Consider the following 23,937-nt stretch of genomic DNA (forward strand, 5'->3'; position numbering starts at 1 on the left):
AGGCCACTGTGGCCTGTCCCAGAGCTGAGAACCTGGAGGGAGATGCCGATTCCCACTACTCATATCTGAGCTTCCTCGAGTCCTTAGATCATGCTGGGAAGGAAAACATGATGTAATGGGCCAATCGTGGGGCAGTGTGGGTCCCGCAGGGCAGGCAAAGAGCTGTTTCAAATACTGAGGAAACTTGGACTGGGTTAGGAGCTGGAGCTGCCTTCCAATGCGCTGGAATCAGGGCAGGGCGAGCCCTCTACCTCCCACCCCCCCACCCTCCTGATCCCCCAGCCCATTGTTGTCACTTAGAACAAACAACCTCTGGCTACTCTGGCTTAGGAAGGCGCCGTATGGACCTGTTTTTCTCTCTGAGGCACCTCTACACCTCAGGCACACATGCTGGCCTTGCCAGGACATACATGTTAGTGACATGACCCTGGGGATAAGTGGTTTCACACCTGTTTCTTCGGGGCCCCAATGCCTCTCCCAGCCTGCGAACGACGCAAGGTGTCCCAGGCTGTGTGTCCAAGGTAGTGAAGGTTCACGTGACTGCTCCCTGGAATAACAGGTGTGCCCAGCCTGGATTTCTGACATGTAATCTGAGGATCTCTGGAGGTCATCGAGTACAACCTCTTCATTTTACAGAGGAGGGAACTGAGGCCTGGAGGCGAAGGGGCTTGTCCAGGATGAGCCGGGACAGGGACCCTGTCTCCTGACCACCGCGGAGAGCCTATCACCCCTCACGGCCTCGAGGCGCTGCAGTACAGGCGGCGGCTTGCGTCACCTTTACCCAACGCCCAGCACAGTGTGGCTCCATGATACGCACCCACGAAGCATCTCCCTTTTACAGGTGAGGGGACCGGCCCAAAGTCACACGCGTTTGAGCACCAGAGCTCGCGCCCCCATTCCCGATTTCCTTGAACCTTCGCCACACCCTGTTACCGGCCAACAGACGGGACCCGTGTGTGTGGGCCACTGGCCCCCCAAGTCACTCGGGTAGGTGGCGAGGCAGTTTCGCAACGCAGCCACAGGAAGCTGGAGGCGTGAGGCCGCGATAGCCGCGAGCGGGCAAGGGGCGTGAGCGCGTGGGCGGTAGACAGGGCGCGTGCGCGGCGGCTCCGAGCTCCGATTGGCTCCTGCGGGCCGGAGAGGCGGGGCCGTGTGCGGCGCTTCCTCCGCCTCTGCTTCCGCGTAGCAGCCCCGGGAGCTGGAGCCGAAGCGGGATTCAGAGTGCCGGCCGGCTGTGAGGCCGGGGCAGCAGCTGGCGGCCAGGGTCAGGGCAGGAACCTGGACTGAGGCGGCGGGCGCTGCGTATCTGCGAGGTGAGAGAGCGGCGACGCCCTGCACGGGCCCCCGCCCCGGACAGGGGTGCGCCGTGCCGTGCCTGGGCACCCCGGCGAACCGAACTTAACCCGTCTTCTGACCACCACGGCCCCGACCCCTTCCACCTGCCCCGACCTCCAGTTGGCTGAGGACTCCCACCCCTCACCCCGCTAGTCAGCACACCAGTGCCTCCAGCCCTGGTTGTTCACCTTCGTAGATCAGTTCGGGACCCCTTCCTTACTCAGTGAGAGCTTGAAGGGCTCCGGACTCTCCAGTAGCTGCTTTTTCTCTTTTCCTCTGCAGATGGACGGGACAGAAGACAATGCTGGGCAACCCGGCCTCGCTGATCGGTCCCATCGAAGCAGCGTGTCCTCCGTGGGAGCCCGAGGTGGGTCCCTGTCCCCAGTCTTCTCCCCGCTGTACCCTCCTAGGGCCCCAGCCCTGAGGAAGTGGCCCTGGCTTGTTATCTCTTTCATTGAAGAGAATCTTATTTATTAATTAACAAATAAGGTCTGTTGAGGGGTGGAAAAGTGACAAGTCAGTCCGGGGACCTGGGCTCTGTCACTGGGCTACTGGCTGAGTTGGGTACCTTTCTTGAATCTCTGTTTCCTCACTTGTAAAATCTTAGGTAGCCATGAAATTCAAACGAAATCTCATGAATGAAAAATGACATATTCACTTTCTTTGTTTGGTAAATAGCCTTTTGAAAGCAAAGATCATTATCTACATTTTATAGGAAGGAAATTGGGCCCTAGAGAGGTTAAGTGACAGGATACTGGAGCCTTCACTGTCCCAGATTTCCCTTTGAATTTCAGGCTCCTGGACATTATTGTATGATCTCTCAAGAGAGTAGCTGTTAGAGCAGGACAGACTGGGGATCCAAAAAGCACCTTCATTTGTGTTAGTGATAAACTGTACCTTTGCGTTTCACAGGCTTCATCTTATTTGATTCACAGAAGCTCGTGGTGGGGGGGCGGGGGGGGTTGGTATTAGCCGTACTTTGCACCTGAGGCATTTGACACACTGACTTACTGAAATCAGTCAACTAGCCAGAGGCCAGGCAGGATTGGAACCCGAGTATATTGGCCTCGAAGCTGAGTGCTTCTTCAATGGTACCTGTGGTTCCAGTGATGGAGATTTGAACCTGGCTGCTCTTTCAAGGGTCTCCTTTTGGGTCCAGGCTCCAAATAGGCATCCCACAGGCTGTCACAAGGGAACACTCAACTTTTTGGATTGTACTTCTGTTTAACACTGAAAGGCCATCGTGTTGAGTCCTGAGTCTTAAAGAGTCCTAAGGAAGCTGAGCCCTGGAACTTGCTTTACCCTGGGGTGGCCTTGAGAATCCTCTGTCCCCATCTTAGCTTGGGCCAGAGGGAGATAGTGATTGGCTTAAGGATAATAGCTGTCTCCCTCCCTGCTTGATTTACTAACTACTGTAACCTCAGGATGGGTTCAATCTATCTCTGCCTCAGTTCCACCTGTAGAATGTTCTCCTTCAGGGAAAAAGCACACCAGAGTCCTTGGGGCTGCCAGGGGAGTGTGTGTGGGTGCAGCAGCCAGCCCTAATTTGAACTTTTGGGGGTTACGGTGGGTCTGCGCTGGTCCCTGGGCTGGAATTGCTGGGTTTCTGGGTGGTTTGAGGGTCTTCAGTAAGTCCTAACAGACAGCACTCTTCACGGGGTCCTTTGGGGATGCTGGGGCTCTGCCTCTGGAATGTAGCCTTGGTCACCCCAAGGGGTGCAGGGTGGGGGCTGCAGCCCCAGGGCGGGGAGTGGAGGGTGCCTGGTTGGCATGCCTGGGCAGTGGGCCCAGCTGACCCTGCCTGGCCTCCATTGCAGCAGCCGACGTGCTGGTGTACCTGGCGGATGACACAGTGGTGCCCCTGGCCGTGGAGAACCTGCCCTCGCTCACTGCCCACGAGCTGCATCAGACCGTCCGTGAGGTCCTGCAGCTCCCGGATGTTGCCCTGGATGCCTTTGCGCTCTGGCTTGTCTCCCCTCTGCTGGGTAAGACTTGGTTGGCAGTGAGAAGCCCAGGCGGAAGGGCTGGAAGGGCGCTGACCGGTGGGGAAGGAGGGGGCAGCTTCTGGAACCTCTGGCCGCTATACATCAGGGGAAGGTGGGACTTGTTTGTGTCCTGGAGCTAGCCGTGGCTTTCAGGACCCAGAGCCCTGAGAGGTGGCCTGGCTCCTCTGCCCCCGTCTCTCCTTTCTTTGTGCTGGAGGCAGAGGAGGGGCCAAGCCTACCCCTCAGCCTCAGTGCTGCTGGAGCCTGAGCATCAGGAGGGGCGGGGGCGGCAGACAGGGAGGGAGGGGGCGCGTGTTCACCGAGCACGTGGTCTGTGCCACAGCCTGAGCTGGCATTTTGCAAGCAGAGTTTCACCTTATCCTCATGGCCCAGCCTGGTCACGCAGATGAAGAAATTGAGGTTTGGAGCGGTGGGACCAGTGAGTGGTGGGACCAAGATCAGAATGGAAGCCTGGGTGGACCCCAGCCAGCCTCCTTGAGCTGCATCCTGCTCCGTGGAGGCAGGGAGGAAGGTGGGACCCGGCCCAGGAAGCAGCCACCCCTGAGGATGAGACTTTTCCTGAGGGTGGGGAGGATGCGTGGGAACCCAGCTTCTCTGCAGGGGGCCTCCAGCCCTGCCTGGTTTCTGGCCCATGATCACTCTGTCCTGCCCTTTCAGGCTGAGATCCCAAGGCGGGCGGGTGGAGTGGGGATGAGGGCAGTGGGGGCCCTCCAGCCCGCAGGCCTGGGGGACATGAGGTGGGGGGGAGCAGGGAGCTCCCTGGGGCCTCAGAAGAGGGCTGCTAGCCTGCTGGCTTGGTCAGGAGAGGGGCCAGGAGAGGATGCCCCAGCTGGTGCCGGGACCAGGCATGTTTTCTGTGCTCTTTCTCCTCCCTTGTAGAGGAACAGGGGCAAGAAGGGTGTGCCTGGTCCCTGGGCCCCTAGGAGTTTGTGCCTGTGCCCTGGAGGGAGGGTGTGCCCGCTTGGTAGGAGAGGGAGTGCCTGTCTCCCCACCCCCACCCTCTAGTGGCAGCTTCCTGCCCAGCTGTCGCTCTCGCCCACCCTCTTCCTGCTGGTTCGTCTCTTTTGGCCGCTCCCCACCCAGCTCAGCTGCCCCTCCTTCACCCTTCTGGCTGCTGGTCAGGACCGCGGGCCCCTTGGCTTGTGTCTCTGGAAAGCTGGGGGTGGTTTCATGGGGCCCCTGCCCTGCCTCAGACGCCCTGTCCCTGCAGTGGGGCAGCTTATTTCCTCCCCCACTCCCTCGTCGTCGCATTCCTCCTCCCCCATCACCAGAACATGAATGGGCTGCCTGTGTGGCCAGTGGGTCACCCTGGGGCACCGCCCCATCCCAGAGGCCCCAGCACGGAGTCAGCGCCCACTTTGTTCGCAGGCTGGGTTCAGGAAGGCTGAAAGGCCACTTCAGCTTTGACTCGGGCCCTTCAGAGCTCTTGGTCCCCGCACCATGCCCGGAGTGGGTGAGGCGGTGACATAAACCCCAGGGACGGGGTGCTGTCTGCTGGAGCCGCCCTTCAAGCTGGATATTTGGGAGGGTTTGACCTTCTCCATGCCACTGTCACTCTGCATGGAAAAGGGCTCCAGGGACTGTCGGTCTCGTTGGGGTGACAGCCTCCAGGCAGGAAGGCCCCATCTGGAAGCGTGGGAAGGCAGGGTCAGCGCAGGCCTCTTCTGATAACGGGAGTCCTCTGAGCTGCTGGGGCTCAGGGGGTAAGGCTGGCTGGGGACCGTGGACAGTGTCCCGGGGTCCCAGCTAGCCAGTTACCTCATTCGTCTCGCAAGTATGTGCAGAGCAACCCGCCCACCACCTCGTGCCGGGCAGAGAGCTAGATGCTAGGGGTCCGGTGGGGAACAGGAGTGAAAGTGTCCCTGCCCTCAGGGGACTCACCGTCTAAAGTGTGCTGGGAAGGCTTGCCAGGAGCAAGTTGCCAGGAGTGCTTCCTGGTGGAGCCACTGATTCTGGTGGCAGCTGGGTGGCATGGCGTTGAGGCAGGGAGCTTGCAGGATGGAAGATCAGCTGGAGCCCAGAGCGCCCGGGGGAGATGCTGGGGTGGAGGCTGGCCGGGGAGAGGCCCAGGCAGGGCCAGGAGCAGGGGAGAACAGCCCCTTGGGCCTTTGGGCCTCAGTTACCAGCTTTGGGCTCTGCTTCCTAACGGCGGTGCTGGGGCCATCTGTACCACCGGCCCCAGCACCTTCCGTCTGCTACAGCCTCTCGGCTCCAGCCCATCCTGGGCACCGTAGGGAACAGTCAGAGACTGACTCTGCCTGGAACCTGACCCCCTCTCACTTGCTGCGTGGCTTTGTTTTTTTGAGGTCTTTTTTGTTTCTTTGGCTGAGCCATGCGGCATGCGGGATCTTAATTCCCAGACCAGGGATCGAACCCGCGCCCCCTGCAGTGGAAGCGCAGAGTCTTAACCGCTGGACTGCCAGGGAAGTCCCTGTTGTGTGACTTTGGACAAGCACCTTAACTTCTCTGAGCCTCATTTTTCTTCTCTGAGCCTCATTTTCATTGGATGAAATGAGGGTAGGGTTATTGCAGGGCAGTTGCCTTTAACCACTTGAAATGGTTTTGGACACTTCGTACCTACTTCAGTTAATATTGGTCATGACTGCGTCATCTCTGCATTGTTGTTGTTAGTGGGTGGCAGTTGCACTGGTCAGGGCTTCATGGCCACTTCCCCTGTCGTCCTGCAGAGGTGCAGCTGAAGCCCAAGCACCAGCCCTACAAGCTGGGCCGCCAGTGGCAGGATCTGCTGCTGCGATTCACCGATGCCCCGGACGATGACGTGGCCATGGGTCAGTGCTGCTGCCTGTGCGTCCCCGTCTCAGGGGCCCACCGGGGTCTGGAGCACGGACTCCGGGCCCAGCCAGGCCTCCCCTGGCAGGTGGAGCTGCCCTGGCTGAGAGGCAGGGTCGGCATCTCCCCCAGAGGAGGGAGGGGTCCCTGAGAGGAGCCCAGGAGGGGTGGGCTGGGGGGGCAGTGAGCAGCTTGAGATAAGCCACGCCCCCTGTCTCTGCACAGCCCGGGGGTTTTCTCAGTGGTGGTGGAGGAGGCTTGGGGACAGGAGACTGGGCCAGCTGGGGAGAGGGCAGAGCTGGCTGCGTGGGGCGTGGGGCGGCCGGCCGGTGACCCCCTCCTCTCTCCCCAGATGAGCCTTCCCTGCAGTTCCGGAGGAACGTGTTTTTCCCCAAACGGCGGGAGCTCCAGGTGAGGCAGGGATTCCCAGTCGGTACCACCCAGGTCTGGCGCCCTGTGTCCAGCCTCCCCTTGTCATGACCCCTGGACACTGGTGCCCCACCCAGCTGAGCCACCCCTCCCTGCCACACCGGCCTGCAGATCCACGACAAGGAGGTTCTGCGGCTGCTCTACGAGGAGGCCAAGGGCAACGTGCTGGCTGCTCGGTACCCATGTGACGTGGAGGACTGCGAGGCCCTGGGCGCCCTGGTGTGCCGCGTGCAGCTCGGGCCCTACCAGCCTGGCCAGCCCACTGCCTGTGCCCTGAGGTGAGGGCCAGCGTGACCTGAGGCAGGGGCCCGAGGTGGGGAGGGTGACCTCGGAATCCTGGTTACAAGTGGTCTTGCCAGGTCCTGGAGTCAGGAGGCCCTGACGCTGTGTGACCTTGGGTGAGTCACCCCACCTCTCTGAACCTCCTTTTCCTCGTCTGCTCTGGGCTGAGGGGCCTGGGCAGTGGGAGACGGGGGAAGTGACATCCGTGAGAGGACCCCCAGAGGTGTGTGAGGGTGGAGCCCGGCCTCCGTGTGAGGTCAGGGGGAGTTGGGCTTGTTCTTTTTGGGGGTCGCAGCCAGGGAGTGGCCAAATACTGAGTTCCAGTTGTCAGTGACAGTCTCACTTAGTCTCAAACTCCAGGGACGAGGCCCCATTTCCTGGATGCTCCAGTATGCCGGCTCTGTGCTTCCTACCCGTCTCTCTAGAAGCCGTGCTCTTTGCTGTGTGAATTGGCAGGGCTTGGGGTCGTGACGATTGAGTCTACCCTGGAAGCAGACCAGGCTGTCTCTGACCTCTGTGAACAATAATCTTGAGGTTTAGAGATATTTCCAAAGAAGATGAACTTTTTTTTTTTTAAACTGGTAACAGTTATGTAGTCTTTTTTTTCTAATTTTTTAAAAAAATTTATTTATTTTATTTATTTTTGGCTACATTGGGTCTTCGTTGCTGCGCACGGGCTTTCTCTACTTGCGGCGAGCGGGGGCTACTCTTCCTTGCGGTGCACGGGCTTCTCATTGCGGTGGCTTCTCTTGCTGCGGAGCGCTGGCTATAAGGCGCGCGGGCTTCAGTAGTTGTGGCTTGGCTCTAGAGCACAGGCTCAGTAGTTGTGGCGCACGGGCTTAGTTGCCCCACGGCATGTGAGATCTTCCCGGATCAGGGCTCGAACCCGTGTCCCCTGCATTGGCAGGCGGATTCTTGACCACTGCGCCACCAGGGAAGCCCTGAAGATGAACTTTGAACACAGCCTGTCCTAGACCCAGGGCTCCAACCCACACCAGCCCTTCAGGGTACAGTTGTGTTGGGGTGGGAGGATGCACAGAGACAGGGCCCTGTGTCGGGGCCCAGCAGGGGCCACCATGGGCTCAGTGGAGCCTGAGTGATCCCAGCTGAGCTGGCTGGAGGCTGGCAGCCGTAGAAATCCTGGCTCTCGTGATGGGCATGTCTGGTCCTATTGCAAGTGACAGCGAATCCAGCTCAGACTATTTGGACTTGAGGGACTTTGTCAAGAAATGGATGGGTCTGGGGTGATTGAGATGCAGGGGCTCCGGTTGGGTACCCCCAACCCCAAGACCCTGTCCTCACTCTGCTCGCCCAGCCCTGTGTCCTCTGGGCCAGCTCGCACTCAGACAGGCTCTTGCCTCGTGGTGGCCCGATGGCCACAATAGTTGCATGTTGGCAAGGAGAGACCTCGTCCCTCACGTGACCAGAGTCCTAAGACTCATGTGGTGACTGGGCCGAGGTCCACCCAAAGGAGACAGAGTGGCCAGGGTGCTGATTGGCTGAGGCCCAGATCCTCCCTTAGGACCTGCCATGAGCCTGCACAAACCCTGTGGACTGGGAGTGGGAAGGTGAGATTTCCAGTGATGAGTGGGCGCTGTGGCTGGAAGCAGGGATGTCGGGGGACATGATGAAGATGCCCACGGCAGCCCTGAGAAGTGGGGGCAGCCCCCTGGATGCCCCTCCTCATGCCTCTCCGGGCATCAGGGTCTTTCCTTGCGTCAGCCCTGCTGCAGGGCCAGCCATCCCTTCCCATGGCCCGGGGTGTTGGTCCTCCAGAAGCCCCCGCAGGGACCCCTCCCCTCTTCGGTGACAGTGACAACCTCGGCCATATTTGTTTGGCACCCACCACATGCCAGGCACATGCCGGCGCCCGTCCATGTGAGTAGGGATCCGTGTCCTTATTTAAACGTGGAGACATAGGCTTGGAGAGGGCGCTCACTGCTCGTAGGCTGGGCCCCGGCTGCAGTCCACCTGGAAGGGCCAGTGCCTGGCCAGAGTCAGGGGGCTGCCTGAGGGGGAAGAACAGTGCCGTTACGCCAGGATGCTTCCCGACTCTGTGTGTGTGATTGAAAATGCCCTTTCCTTCATGACCCTGTGCTGATGAGTTGTAGGTTGGTGGTTTTTTTACCTCCCTATTTGGCAGAACAGAACGTTGATAGCTCTAGGTCACTTGGACCATTTCTTGGTTGTAAAATCACTAGTTTAGAAATCGAAAACTTCCCCTGGCCACAGTCTGCTTCTGGGGTGGGCCTGGTTTCAGCTCTCATCCCGGTCTCCTGACTTCTCCTTCAGGCCTCTCATGCTGCAGGGATCTCGGCAGTGGGCTTTCTGGGGGTCCGTGTGCAGGGCGCCCCCTGCCCTCCCCACGCCCTGGGAACCTCGGCGCCTCCCCAGCCCGCAGGCACGGAGCCGTCCTCATGCTGGGCCCCGTTTTCCTTCCTCCACAGGGAGAAGCTGGACTCCTTCCTCCCTGCCCACCTCTGTAAGCGGGGCCACGGGCTCTTCGCTGCCCTCCGGGGCCGTGGGACCAAGGCCGGAACTGGCGAGCAGGGCCTGCTGAATGCCTACAGCAGGGTGAAGGAGGTGGCCGGCAGCGAGAGCGAGCACGAGGCCTCCCTCAGCCCCCACTACCGCGCCTACCTCCTCAAGTGCCACGAGCTGCCCTTCTACGGGTGAGCGGCTCCCTGGCCGCGGCCACAGCCCCAGGCCCACTGTCCCTCCCTCGCGGCCCGTGAGCCCATCTCCGTTCCCGCTGAGCTCTGTCCTCACGTGTGTCCGGATGCCAGCACCTTGGGCCCCGCGGGTCCCAGGCTAGACACTCGTCCGCCCCCTTCCCCGTCAGGGGCTAGGACACCGGACAGGTCCTCTCCTTCCTCCTGCCGCAGCCACGTGGTCCACGGACCTGCCCACCTCCCCCTCAGCCAGCCCTCATTCATGCAGGCACGTCTAGCCAATAGCTCCTGTGTGCCTACTGTGCGCCAGCACCCTCTAGGTGCTGGAGACACCTCGGTAAACAAAAGAGGGTCTACACCAGCCCGCCAAAAGGAGGTGTTGAGGAGGAGGGAGTGACCAAGCCTCAGGTGCTGCTGCTTCAAGGTCAAGTTCAACTGGTCCCGAGTGGCTGATAGTTGACCTTGGCTCCAGCATCTTGGGGGTAGCAGTGGGTGGAGGACAATGAGAAGAAGAATCAGTGAGTGTAACTAGCTCTCTCAGGAGCTGCGCTGTGAGACGGAGCCCAGAGACGGAGCAGCAGTGTGGGCGTGGGGCGGCAAAAGGTCTTTAGCTTTTATGGTGAGTGAGATGCGTGTGTGCTGATAGGATCGAATAGAGAGTGAAAAATTGAGGTGCGGGCGGGCAAGTGGCCACTCTTTGGGTTGCTTCAGTTCCTCAGCGGATTAAGAGTCCCAGCTCTGAACCGAGCCTGTGGGAGTCTTCCTGGAGTGGGAGCACCGGGCCGTGCTCGGCGCTGCTCTTGGAACTGAAGGTGGAGCGTGCTTGTCTCCAGTCCTGTCCTCGGGGCTGCAGGATTTTTTTTTTTTTTTTAATAAATTTATTTTATTTTTTTATTATTTTTGGCTGGGTTGGGTCTTCGTTGCTGCGCACGGGCTTTCTCTAGTTGCAGCGAGCGTGGGCTGCTCTTCGTTGCGGTGCGCGGGCTTCTCATTGCAGTGGTTTCTCTTGTTGCGGAGCACGGGCTCTAGGCACGTGGGCTTCAATAGTTGCAGCATGCGTGCTCTAGAGCGCAGGCTCAGTAGTTGCGGCGCACAGGCTTAGTTGCTCCGCAGCATGTGGGATCTTCCTGGACCAGGGCTGGAACCCGTGTCCCCTGCATTGGCAGGCGGATTCTTAACCACTGCGCCACCATAGACGCCCGGGGCTGCAGGATTTAACTAGGGCTCTGGCTTAGCCAGGGGTGAGGGGGCGTGTGGGCGAAGGCCCAGGGCAGCCAGAGGAGAGGAAGAGGCCGTGGCGGGGCAGAATGGAGGGGGGACAGCTCAGCGGGTGGGCGTCCCAAGGCTGATGCACCCTTTCCCTTTCTCAGTGTCGAGTCCTGAAGCTGCTTCCCTGCCTGGGCAGCCCCTGGGGGACGGTGGGCAGCGGGGCTCTCCCAGCCTCCAGCAACCACAGCCCCCAGACCCTGAGCCCTCGGGCTCCTGGCTGTTCCCTGAACGTAGCTTGCTCTGTCCCACACCCGGGCTCATGCTCTGCCCTCTGCCTGCAGTGCCCACCCTTCGCCGTGCCACCCAGTTCCTCCTCCTGCCTGTTCAAACCCTCCTGTCCTGCCTGATCAGCTCAGATGCCACTACCTCCGCGAAGCCTCCCTCTCGCCGCCCCCTCAGTTTCTCCCTCCCCTGGGGTGGGTTTCTATTTAACCTTCAGAGTCACCCAAACAGCTTAAGCTTCTCAGGTGCCTGGGACAGGGCCTGGCCAGAGCATTCCCTGGTGGGTGAACCCAGACCCTGGGCCATCTGTGCTCGCTGCTGGAGGGGACAGCCTAACACCACTTTCCCTCCCCAGGTCTGCCTTCTTCCACGGCGAGGTTGACAAGCCAGCCCAGGGCTTTTTGCACCGGGGCGGGCAAAAGCCAGTGTCTGTGGCCATCAGTCTGGAGGGCGTGCATGTCATTGACAGCAGGGAGAAGGTACCTGCTGCTCCTCCAGGGTGGGACCTGGAGTGGGGGCCTCACTGCAGAGGAAGGGAGTGGGGTCATTACCCAGGCCTTCCTGGTTCCCTCAGGCTTCTGGTTGGCCTGGAAGCAGGGTGGGCGGCCTGTCTGGCCTCCTTCCCTCAGATGTCCCTGGGGCTTCCACTGTCATCCTGGGGGCTTCCCTGGGTCTGCTGTGGGTCAGCCTTTCTGCCCAGCCTGCTAGGCAGGGCGGTGGCCGGGACAGGGGGAGGCTGCAGCTGGTGGAGAGAGGCTGGTAGGACCTGGCCGCTCTGCCTGGCCAGTGGCTGGAGACTAGCTGGTGGTTTTCCCAAAAAGCCCTGCGACTGGGAGCCCGCCTGGCTGTCTGAGTCCTGCTCCTCCTCCCCCATGTGGTGCTGGGTGTCTCGGCTGCCTGGGTAGAAGGTGGTGTCGGCAGCCTGCCCTGTGGGCCTCTCTGCACCTGGGCAGGGGTCCCTGCTAAGCCGGCAGAGAAGTTTGAGGGAGACTTCTGGTTGTCCCCAGAGAGGGATCCCAGCCCTTGCTGGGCATCTGTGCCCCAACATGCCAGGCCCAGATCCGGCCTCCTGCTGAGATGCTAACCAGCTGATCTCAGGGGAAAGGTCTCCCCTCCCCACCTTCCTTCCCCCGAGTCACTGCCCCAGCTGTCAGGAGCTTGACCCGCTGATGAGAAGTGCGTGGTTTAGGGGGTCTCATGCTCCCTGGACCACAGCCTCCTTTGAGGGTCTGATGGAAGCGGGGCGGCTTCTCCTGAGAGAAGCTCACACCTGAGCTTAGGCTCAGCCTTGGAGGTAAATAGCCTGGCCAGGTGTATCCTCCTGGTGATGCCCGCGTGGGACGGGGCAGGGGAGCAGGCCTCTGCCCAGAGGAGTCCAGGCTCTGTGTCTCCCGCTGGCCAGCACGTCCTGCTGGGCCTGCGCTTCCAGGAGCTGTCGTGGGACCACACCTCTCCCGAGGAGGAAGAGTCTGCCCTGTGGCTGGAGTTCGACGGGGACAGCGAGGGCACGCCGGTCAACAAGCTCCTCAAGGTCTACTCCAAGCAGGTAGTGGTGGTGCTGCCTGCGCCGGGGCTGGGGATGGGGCTCGGGGGTCCCAGAGGCTGAGTGGGAGGCTCCAGGCTGGGTGGCAAGGAGCTGAGAGGGCTGCTGAGGGCCTGGGGACCAGGCGGCCGGCTCCTGCTGACCGGGAGCCACCCTTGTGCGTTTGGAAGGCCTGGCCAGCTGGCGGGGCAGCTGCCGTCCCGGCAGTGGTTGGTGGAGGGCTGCCCGGTGCTGTGTGACCAGCCCGCACTGGCTCCCTCGGTCCTTGAGCCCCCGGTGAGCGGGGCTCTCAGGTGACAAGCAGGCGTGGAATGGCTGAGACCCCTCTTTGCCTTTGTTTCACTTTCATCCGTTCGGCACCTGGTCTTCCCACCGGAACCTTCATCCCCACCCCTTCCCCTCCCACCCTGGTTTCTCCGGGAGGGCCCTTCCAGGCCTCAGGGCCTCGTTGCTCTCCGCCCCAAGCACAGAGACGGGCTCCAGGGACTCCTGTGAAAGCACGTGCCCCCTCCTGCCGCCACCTCGGGCCCCCCGGCCCGCCACAGCCAGGCTTCTCCCGTTGCTCCCTCTGCGCCTTCCTTCCCACCCCTGCATCCACTGCTCCAACCCCAGCAGCCTCTGCCCTGCCACACCCGCTACCCGGGTGCCTGCCCTCGCTCCTGCAGGCTCCTCCCGCCTCCTGCCTTTCTCCCCCGGTCTCCCCTGCTGGGCCTCCTCTCCAGGGCCTCGCAAGGGAGTTCTCTCCCTGTCCTAGCTCTTCCCTCTCTCGTCTTTGAACACTCGGCCGTCGCAACCTTTATGCTGGTGACATCATATTTTCTACATCACTCTTAGTTCCCCGATCAGGGATCAAACCCATGCCCCCTGCAGTGGAAGCGCGGAGTCCTAACCACTGGACCGCCAAGGAATTCCGTAGACTTCTTTTTTAAGTAAACATTTTATTGAATTATAATATACATGCAGAAAAGTGCCCAACTCTTTTTTTTTTTAATATATAAATCTATTTATTTATTTATTTATTTTTGGCTGCGTTGGGTCCTGGTTGCTGTGCGCGGGCTTTCTTTAGATGCGGCAAGAGGGGACTACTCTTCGTTGTGGCGCGCGGGCTTCTCATTGCGGTGGCTTCCCTTGTTGAGCACGGGCTCTAGGCGTGCGGGCTTCAGTAGTTGTGGCACGTGGGCTCAGTAGTTGTGGCTCACGGGCTCTAGAGCACAGGCTTAGTAGTTGTGGCACACGGGCTTAGTTGCTCCTTGGCATGTGGGATCTTCCCGGACCAAGGCTCGAACCCGTGTCCCCTGCATTGGCAGGCGGATTCTTAACCACTGCACCACCAGCGAAGCCCCCGACCTCTTAATCTCAGCAAATTTCCCCAAAGAAACCCATGTAACACCTTTCAGATTAAGAAAGACCCCTTGAGCCCCCTCCCAGCCCTGCCCCCACCAAGGGACCTCCGCATCCTGACTTGTGTCACCCCAGAGTCATTCTGCCTGGTTTTGAGCCTTAGGGCAGTGGGTTCCCACAGTGTGTTCTGTTCTGCCCGGTGTCTTGCGCTCAGCCCTGTGTCTGTGAGCTCCGTCCTCGTCCCCACTGCAGGTGGCAGCGCTTTGGTTTTTCATGCGGCTCTCGGGTGTTCCCACATGTGAATTTGTTAGTGTTGACTTTTCCATACCATTGCGGACGGGCACTTGGGTCTCCAGTTCGGGACTGTTGCAGACAACGCTGCGTGATCGGTGTTGGACATGTCCTCTGTGTGCGCGCCCAGGTGCGCTCCCAGGAGCCGACAGGCCGGGTCGCAGGCAGGCGCCGTGCTCGGCGCTCGCCCACGGTGGCCGGATGCTGGCTGCTCCAGTAGTTAGTATTGTCATCTTGAACGTTTAGCCAGTCTGGTGGGTGAGGAGGGGTATCTCCTTGTGTTTTCTTCCTTTATTATTTAGTCAACTTTATTGAGGTATAATTTACAATAAGAGTGAGCTTTAACACGTTCGCACACCCTCGTAACCACTGCCACCACAGGCAAGCTATGGAGCCGCTTATTTGCCATCCGTGTATCTTCCTAGAGGTGAAATGTCTATTCACATCTTTTGCCCATTTTTTAATTGGCATTATTTCCATCACCCCCAGATCTCCCTGTGGTTTTAATTGGCCACACACACACACACACACACACACACACACACACACACACACACACTAATGAGGCTGAGCGTCTTTTACGTGTGTATCCACCATCTGGATATCCTGTTTGTTGAAGTCTTTTGCCAATTTCTCTTTGGGGTTGTGCTTTTCTTTTTTTTTAATTGTTTTGTACATTTCGCTTCTGATTTAAGACTCATCTCTTCACCTGCTACTTGACACCTCCCCTTAGCTATCCCTAGAGTTTAGCTTTCTCCAGAATGTCATATAAACACATGCATCATATTTACCCAGGAGAAATGGAGATATATGTCCACACAAGACTTATACTAAGATATTCATAGCAGCTTCGTTTGTCATAACCAAAGAATTGGAAACAGCATAAATGTCTGTCAACTGGTAGATAGATAAACAAATAGTGGTCCAACCCTACAGTATATATACTGTATGCAGCCTTTTGACGCTGGCCTCTTTCACTAAGCTTCATGCTCCTGAGATTCATCCACATTTCGTGGTATAACAGTTCGTTCCTTTTGATTGATGAATAGTATTCCATTGTATGGATACACTACAGGTCAGCTCTTCACCCACTTGTTTGGGTTGTTTCCAGTTTGGGGCTTTTGTGAATAAAGCTGCTCTAAACATTTGTGTACAGGCTATTGTGTGGGTGCTTGCCTTCATTTCTCTTGCATAAATACCTAGGAATGGGATTACTGGATTGTATGATAAACATATGATCAGCTTTACTAGAAACTACCAAATGGTTTTCCAAAGTGACTGTACCATTTTGTCATCCCACCAGCAATGTCTGAGAGTTCCAGTAGCTCCGCCTCCTTGCCCAGCACTTGGTGTTGTCAGTTTTTGTTTGTTTGTTTGCCATTCTAATAACTGTATGGTAGTGATAAGTCATTGTGGTTTTAATTTGCATTTTCATAATGACTAATGATGTTGATCATCCATCCGTGTGTTCATTTGCTATCCATTGGTCTTCTTTGATGGAATGTCTGTTCAAATCATTTGTCCATTTTTCTTTTTTTTTAGTTTTTTTTTTTAACATCTTTGTTGGAGTATAATTGCTTCACCATGGTGTGCCAGTTTCCGCTCTACAACAAAGTGAATCAGCTATACATACACATATATCCCCATATCTCCTCCCTCTTGCGTCTCCCTCCCACCCTCCCTATCCCACCCCTCTAGGTGGTCACAAAGCACTGAGCTGATCTCCCTGTGCTATGCGGCTGCTTCCCACTAGCTATCTATTTTACATTTGGTAGTATATATAAGTCCATGCCACTCTCACTTCGTCCCAGCTTACCCTTCCTCCTCCCCGTGTCCTCAAGTCCATTCTCTACATCTTTATTCTCTGAATCTTTATTCCTGTCCTGCCCCTGGGTTCTTCATAACCAATTTTTTTTTTTTTTTTTTTTAGATTCCATATATATGTGTTAGCATACGGTAATTGTTTTTCTTTTTCTGACTAACTTCACTCTGTATGACAGACTCTAGGTCCATCCACCTCACTACAAATAACTCAATTTCGTTTCTTTTTATGACTGGGTAATATTCCATTGTATATATGTGCCACATCTTCTTTATCCATTCACCTGTCGATGGACACTTAGGTTGTTTCCATGTCCTGGCTATTGTAAATAGAGCTGCAATGAACACTGTGGTACATGACTCTTTTTGCATTATGGTTTTCTCAGGGTATATGCCCGGTCGTGGGATTGCTGGGTCATATGGTAGTTCTATTCTTAGTTTTTTAAGGAGCCTCCATACTGTTCTCCATAGTGGCTGCATCAATTTACATTCCCACCAACAGTGCAAGAGGATTCCCTTTGTCCATTTTTTTTTCCTTTGTCCATTTTTAAAATTGGGTTATTTGTTTTCTTACCGAGCTGTAAGAGTTCATTATATATTCTGCCTACGAGTCCCTTAGCTGATACATATTTTGCAAATGTCTTCTTTCAGTCTATAACTTGATTTTTTTTCCTAAAAAATGTCTTTTAAAAAGATGTTCTTAAATCTTCCAGTCCATTTATTTTATATCTCCATTTATTTGTCTTTGATTTCTTTCACTAACATTTTATGGTTTTCAGCATACAAGTCTTGTGCATCTTTTATTAGATTTATCTCCCCCTCCCCCGTTTTTGGTGCTACCAGAGATGGTACTATTTTTAATTTCAATTTCCAGTTATTCATTGTGGTGTATAGAAATGCAGCTGATTCTCTTACCATATATCCTTTCATCCTGTAACCCTGTTAAACTCACTCACTATTTCTAGTATCTTTTTTGCAGATTCTTTGTGATTTTCTGTGTGGACAGTTACATTGTCTATGAACGGGGACAGTTGTATTCTAACTTTCCAGTCTGTATGCCTCTCAGTTGTCTTGGCTGATAGCACTGCCTCGGATCCCCGTTAACGGTGGTGAGTAGGTGTGAGCAGACATCCTTGACTTGAGGGGAAAGCATTCGGTCTTTTTTTTTTTTTAGAAATTTATTTATTTATTTTTGGCTGTGTTGGGTCTTTGTTGCTGCTTGCGGGCTTTCTCTAGTTGCGGTGAGCCGGGACTACTCTTCGTTGTGGTGCGTGGGCTTCTCATTGCGGTGGCTTCTCTTGTTGCGGAGCGCGGGCTCCAAGCGTGCGGGCTTCAGTAGTTGTGGCACGTGGGCTCTAGAGTGCAGGCTCAGCAGTTGTGGCTCACGGGCTTAGTTGCTTTGCGGCATGTGGGATCTTCCCGGACCAGGGCTCGAACCCGTGTCCCCTGCATTGGCAGGCGGATTCTTAACCACTGCACCACCAGGGAAGCCCAAGCATTCAGTCTTGCTCTGAGTAAGTGTGGTTGTTAGCTGTGCATTTTTCATAGACTCCCGTCATCAGGTTAAGGAAGTTCCCGTCCGTTTCTAGTTTGCTGAGTTTTATCCCGAATGGATATTTCATTTTGTCGGATGTGGCTGAGGTATAATGGCAGCGTCCCCGAACCTCAGGAGCATCAAGCAGTGTTAGAGAAACTCAGAGGGCTCAGGGCCTGTCCCCACCGGCTGCCCGCTGCCCAGCGCCCCTCTCAGCTCAGCGCAGTTCCCTCAGGGAGGAGAGGAGGCCGGTGTGGAGCCCGGACCCGCCTGTGCACGGTTTCCTGCCCTGCTCCTCCTGCGCAGGGCGGCTTGTGTGGCTCTGGGGAGGCCTCGGGCCACCCCGTCGGGCAGGTGGGCACCGGCTGCCCCCTTGGCCTCTGACCCTGCTCCCCAGCGGGTTCTCTTCTTAGGACACGAGGCAGGCATGTGTCCACCTCAGTCCCTGCTGTGTCCTGCCGCCTGCAGCGGGGTGACACTTCATAAACACATGCTGCCTAAGCGACACCACCTGCTGGCAGCTTTCTGTCTGTGGGTCTGCGATCCCCTGCCATCCCCACCATATGGTGCCCAGACCTTGCCCGCTGACATCTGGTCACATCACCTTTTATGTCAACATGCGTAATGTTTCCAGTTTGTTGAGAAGACGTCACTTTAGAAGAATGTGCCCAGAGGGATCCGCCTTCCCCACCCGGTGACCTCACCACCGCCTTCTCCTTGGCTGCGGGTTCTTCTCTCAGCAAACACACATGCCGAGAGCCCTGCCCTCCTGCTCCCTCCCGACCTGCGCCTTCTAACTGCGTTCCTTCTTTCCCACCCCATCTCTGACCCCTGAAGTCCCCCGACATGGGAGGCCTCCCCTGCCCCTGGCCCACAGAGCACACCCCCCCCCTTCCTTCCTTGCGTAAAGGGTGTTGGTTTCCTCACTGCCTCCCCCACCAGAGGGCAGGGGGCTGTGGGTTCGGTTCATCTGGCTCTGCAGCAGGTAGGGAGAGGTGGGCCTGGGCCAGGGCTCCCCCCCAGGCCTCACGCCGGCCCCCTCTCCCCCCCAGGCCGAACTGATGAGCAGCCTCATCGAGTACTGCATCGAGCTGAGCCAGGCCGCGGAGCCCGCCGCCCCCCAGGAGAGTGCGGCCTGCGCTGCCTCGGCCCCTGGCAACTCACCACCCGCCACTCAACGCCCCCAGCTGCGGAGGCAGGGCAGCGTGGTGTGCAGCCGGATCCAGTATCTCTCCACCATCGACTACGTGGAGGAGGGTGAGTGACCGCCTCGCGGTGTACATGTGTACCTACACGCGTGCACACGCACGCCACTGGGAGCTCTGGAGGGTAGGGAGCTGGGGAGCAATTCCAGACCCGGTGAGTTAGCCCCCAGCGGCAGGACCTGGATTGGGGGGTGGGGGGCAGGCTGGGCACCAGTGTCCCATCGTCTGAGCTCTGCGACAGGGAATCTGAGGCCTCCGGGGCTCCGGCAGGAAGAGCCCTTCTCCATCCCTTCTCACTGCTGCGTCCGCAGACGTGTCGAGATGTGAAAAACTAGAAACTACCGGTGTCTGTTATTAAAGGTGTGGGTACAGGAACGATGGGCCCACACCCTGTGGGATCAGTGCAGCTGGTAAAGATGCCATACGTACCCTAGTGCACTGTGGTGTCTTGGATCGAGTCCCAGAACAGACAGCGGACATTGTGGAAGAACAGGTGAAATCCACAGGTTTGCAGCTTAGTTAATAAAGCTGTACCAGTGTTCTTAGTTATGACACGGACCGTGGTAACAGACGGACCGTGCTAACACAGGAGAGGCTTATGAGGATATGCAGGAACTCTATGTATTATCTTTGCAACTTTTCTGTAAGTCTAGAATTATTCCAGAATAAAAAGGGTTTTTTTTGGGGTTTTTTTGGTTTTCAAATGGCAAGATGTTCACAAAATAGCACTGAGTAGAAAAAACCAGGTACTAGGAGAAAATCAGGTACGAGTACTAGGTACTAGGTGCTCATTAGCATGCGAAACGGCGTCCACGTGCACAAGGAGGGAGAGACCCCTCTGCAGCCATCTGTAACTCTGCTGTAACTTTCCTTTTTTATTCGTGCTTCTTTCTGGCATTTAAATTTTTACAAGCATGTCATTTTTATCATCGGAAAAAGCAAAATAATTTATAATTTTTCTCTGACACACTTGTTACCACAGTTGCTGTCTTCCTCTCCTAGTGAGCTCAGCCCCTTCCCCCCCATCCCCTGTCGTTGGACATCATAGTTACAGTTGACCCTTGAACAACACCGGTTTGCGCTGCGCAGATCCACTTACACACGGGTCTTTTTCAGTAGTAAATACTGTAGTACTACACAATCCATGGTTGGTGGATAAGGAGGAACCACGGATATACGAAGGGCCAACTATAAGTTATACTCAGATTTTCGACTGCGCAGAGGGTTGGCATTGTCCGAGGGCTGACTGTATTTCTAGTTCTCAGCTACTACAAACAACATACCTGTAGCCAAATCCTTACCTGGAATCTGAACTGTTTCCTCAGGATAAATTCCTAGAAATGGGGTTGCTGGGTCAAAGCGTGTGCCCACTGTACCCGTCCCAGGAGAAAAGGAGGCACCTGCCTTCCCCACCCTCACCCACGATGGGTGTTATCGTCCTGAGGGGCAGAGAACTCATTGGAGTTGGGGTTTGGATGCTGGTGAAGTGGGATCATTTTTACATGCTTGATCACGTACAGTTTCTTCATGCATTACTGTTCATTTCTGTTGCCTATTTTTCTTTTGTTGCTTGATTTTTTTAATTAACGTCTTACGTTAATATGGTGTATTTGTTAGAATTCATGAACCGATATGATGCAGTATTATTAACTAAAGTCCTTAGTTTTAACCTAACGTCCTTTTTCAGTCCCAGGGTCCCATCCAGGACACCACACTACATTTGGTTATCATGTCTCCTTAGGCTCCTCTTGGCTGTGACAGGTTACTCAGACTTTCCTTGTTTTTTGATGACCTTGACAGTCTTGAGGCGTACTTGTCGGGGATATCGTAGGATGCCCCTTTATTGGAATTTCTCTTATGATTTTCTCATTATTAGACGGGGTTATGGGTTTGGGGGAGGAAGATCACAGAGGTAACCTGCCATTTTTACTAGATCATATCAAAGGTACCTTATCAACATGATTTATGACTGTTGATATTAACCTTGATCACCTGGCTTGAAATTTTTAACTTTTAATTAGTCTTTTTAGGGACTTCCCTGGCGGTCCAGTGGTTAGGACTCCAGGCTTCCACTGCTGGGGCCCTGGTTGGGGAACTAAGATCCCGCAAGCCTCGTAGTGAGGCCAAAAAAAGGAAGTCTTTTTATCTCATTGAGGGTTACCTTCAGCCAGTAGTATATGTTACAGGTATTTTGTGGTTTTGGTCTGTTCTTTTTTTCTTCTTCTTTTTTTTTTTTGTAATTGAATTATAGTTGACATACAATATATTATATATTGTGATATATATAGTGATTTTGACAAACATAGTGATTCAGTATTTTTATATGTTACGAAATGATCATAAGTCTAGTTACCATCTGTCACCATACAGAGTTATTACAATATTATTGACCATGTTCCGTATGCTGTATATTACATCCCTGTGACTTACAGCTGGAAGTTTGTACACCTCTCTGGTCTCTTCTTGAACAGGTGTAGACAGCACAGCAGGCCCAGCATCAAACGCAAACCCTGGTGGCCTCTGATTTGGAGGCTGGCCACCCACCCCACGTGTCCTGTCGCTGGTGGGAGAGCTGGGGCGGGGCTGAGGCTCACAAAGCCGGCAGGAGTGAAGAGGGGAGCTCTTTCTGACCAGGCTCCAGAAGGGGCTCCCCTGGGGCTGGGCCCCCTTCCCGGGGAGCCCTCCCCTCAGTGCGTCTCTCTTGCTCCCTGACAGGCGAGCGGATCAAGCGGGTGAAACCGAAGCGCAGCACGTCCTTCTTCAGCCGGCAACACTCCCTGGGCCAGGGGAGCTACACCGTGGTGCAGCCCACCGAGAGCCTGGAGCAGGGCTGAGGGCCGCAGTGCCTGGCAGGAGGGCATGGGGGCAGCCCCCGGGCCTGGCCCAGCATCATGCTACCTGAGGGGGAGTGCTGGGAGGAGGGCAGCCTCGGCGTGTGGACAAGTCACTTCTGTACCCGGGACGCAGAGCCAGCTGGGGGCTACTGCAGGGTCCCTCCTGCAGCCTGCCTGCCCTCCCTCCGGACGCCAGGCCCCGCTGCAGTCTCAGGACGAATCTGACCAGGTTCTGGCCGCCCCCTCCCACCCAGGGACTCGCCTTTGTGCCCCTCTCAAAACGGACAGTATCCCCTGCCCTGAAGTCCCCGCTGGAGGCAGGTGTCCCCACTGGAGGAGGAATAGGGCTCAGGACACTTGGGCGTACTGTGTGTCTTTGGTCTTTCCCCTGGACTTTGGTGACCACATCCCCGCATTCCTTCCGCTGCATTCCAGCCCACACCACCAGGCTGGGACGTGGCCCTGCGGGGAGAGGGCAGGGGACCTCCCTGGATTGAAACACAGCAGGAACAGAGAAGGTGAGGCCTCCACCAAGCCCTCCCCGGCTGGATGGAACTGGATGGCCCCTGCGCCCCTCACTCAGGCCTCTCTTGCGGGCGGGAGACACTCTGACCAGAAGGAAAGTGTGCTTGCTCATCTTTGGTGACGTCACTGTGCTGGGAGCTGGCTGTCCTGTGGACCAACAAGTCCACTGGACCCACACTCCACACGCGGAGGAGCTCCCAAACCCCCTTGGGCTGCAGGTTTTAGTTTTGATCTTTCTTTGTCTGCTTCCGTTCCATGAAGCTGTGAACTTGGGCAACTCACAAGGATGCTGCCGCCGGCCTCGGAGCCGCTGGCGCTCCTTCCAGGATGGCGCTGTGGTTTCACCCGGCCTGAGCCAGGGGGCCGGCCCATGCCCAGGAAGCCCCAGGACGGGAGTGGTCTCCTCCTTCCCGAGGACCTTGTAGGGAGGCTGGATGTGGCCTGGGCATGCCTCTTCCCACACCCACCTGCCTTCCCCCAGATGAGCTGGCCTCGGGGAGGGCCTCCCAGCCCTCGGGCTCCTCCGTGGTAGGTCCCTGGCTTTCATGAGTGCTTCCTGGGACTTGAGGCAGTCCCAGCTCAGCACAGGCTTTGCTTTGTCTTCCCTTCCCAGGGGGAGAATGTGGGAGAGGAAATGTGAATCTCTTGTCTCCGGATTTCCAGTCATCTCCTTCTCCCTTTGGTGACTCTTGAACACTCCAGATGTTTCGAGGTGGCTTGCCTTTCAGCAGTAGGGACTTTGTTATCTGTCATCATAAATAGGCGTCTCCAGTCTCTTGGAATGTCCTAGCTAAAGGACATCTCATCTCTCCTCCTGGAGTCCCTCCCTGGCTCCCAGCCCTCTGGTTATCTTATCCCACTCACTGTTTTGATGCCAGGTGAATTCTTATCTGATGGGTTGAGGGGCCTGAGGGTGTGTGTGTGTGTACACACAGATAACTTGTTTTGACTCTTCAGCCTCTTTTTCCTATTTTCTTAGCATCCATTGTGCCTTAACTTTTTCTGCCTGCCCTTTCGGGCAAAGCAGTATTTTACTAAATGTCCTTTGAATATTCTTATCCCTTCGTATCATGTGACTTATTAATAATAAAATCAATTTCCAGCAAATTTTGGGGGTGGTTTATGATATGAAATAACGAGAGTGTGTTAATTACAGCCTGGGAGTTAATTATAGGCTGTGTATTTGCTTTTCATCAAATATGCATGAAGGGATGCAGCCTGCTGGGCTTGCCAAGCTAGACACAGTTGGAGAACCCAGAGTAAAGCTTTTTAGTCTCAGCGGTTGGTGAGGGACTCCCAAGGTGGGAAGGTCCAAGAGGGCTTTTGGGGTTCTTGGTGGGAACCAAGGTGACAGCTCTGCAGGGAGCAGGGGAACGAGGAGCTGGCGGTGGGCAGGCAGACGCTTTGTCCCTGTCCAGTGAACCCAACTGGCCCAGCCTGCTGGACGCTGTGCTGTCAGCTCGCACCTCACACTCTGGGCTTGGGACCCAGGGCCCAGTCTGGATGCCAGTGCCTCAGGGGAGAGGCCAGAGAACCCAGGAGGTCTGGGGGGTTCTCCTGCCAGCCCTGAGGTCTCCTCGTGCCCCGGGCCTGGCCAGGAGGCAGTCTGTTTCCCACAGGTGCTGTTGGCGGGTGGGCACGGGACAGCACAAGACCCACACACCAGAGCACTGGGAGCCCCGCAGGAGGCAACAGTGGTGACTGTGGGCTTGGGCCCTGGAGGGTGGGCACTGTTTGGGGGCTTGGGGTTCACACTGAACATTTCAGGAGCTGGAAGGAGCAAGCCACGTGTCCCGGTAATAGTGCGGTTCCAGGACTAGGGCCCCTCCCCTTGGGCG

At 56.3% G+C, this 23,937-nt stretch overlaps 1 protein-coding gene across 2 annotated transcripts; it reads left to right on the forward strand.

Annotated features, from left to right (window-relative positions):
• The first annotated feature begins 1,178 nt into the window (after positions 1-1,178).
• Positions 1,179-23,196, forward strand: FRMD8 (FERM domain containing 8). 2 transcript variants are annotated; one of them, XM_061202016.1, is made up of 11 exons: positions 1,179-1,313; positions 1,618-1,702; positions 3,153-3,320; positions 6,029-6,130; positions 6,484-6,542; positions 6,672-6,838; positions 9,290-9,514; positions 11,361-11,484; positions 12,408-12,551; positions 18,588-18,792; positions 21,456-23,196. In XM_061202016.1, the coding sequence occupies exons 2-11, from the start codon at positions 1,618-1,620 to the stop codon at positions 21,572-21,574; spliced, it is 1,398 nt and encodes a 465-aa protein (XP_061057999.1). In that variant the 5' UTR covers positions 1,179-1,313; the 3' UTR covers positions 21,575-23,196. The 2 variants fall into 2 exon arrangements, with proteins under 2 accessions (XP_061057999.1, XP_061058000.1); XM_061202017.1 differs by having other exon boundaries at positions 3,156-3,320.
• The last annotated feature ends 741 nt before the right edge of the window (positions 23,197-23,937 follow it).

The sequence above is a fragment of the Eubalaena glacialis genome, chromosome 10 (genome assembly GCF_028564815.1).
Source record: "Eubalaena glacialis isolate mEubGla1 chromosome 10, mEubGla1.1.hap2.+ XY, whole genome shotgun sequence".
NCBI lineage: Eukaryota > Metazoa > Chordata > Mammalia > Artiodactyla > Balaenidae > Eubalaena > Eubalaena glacialis.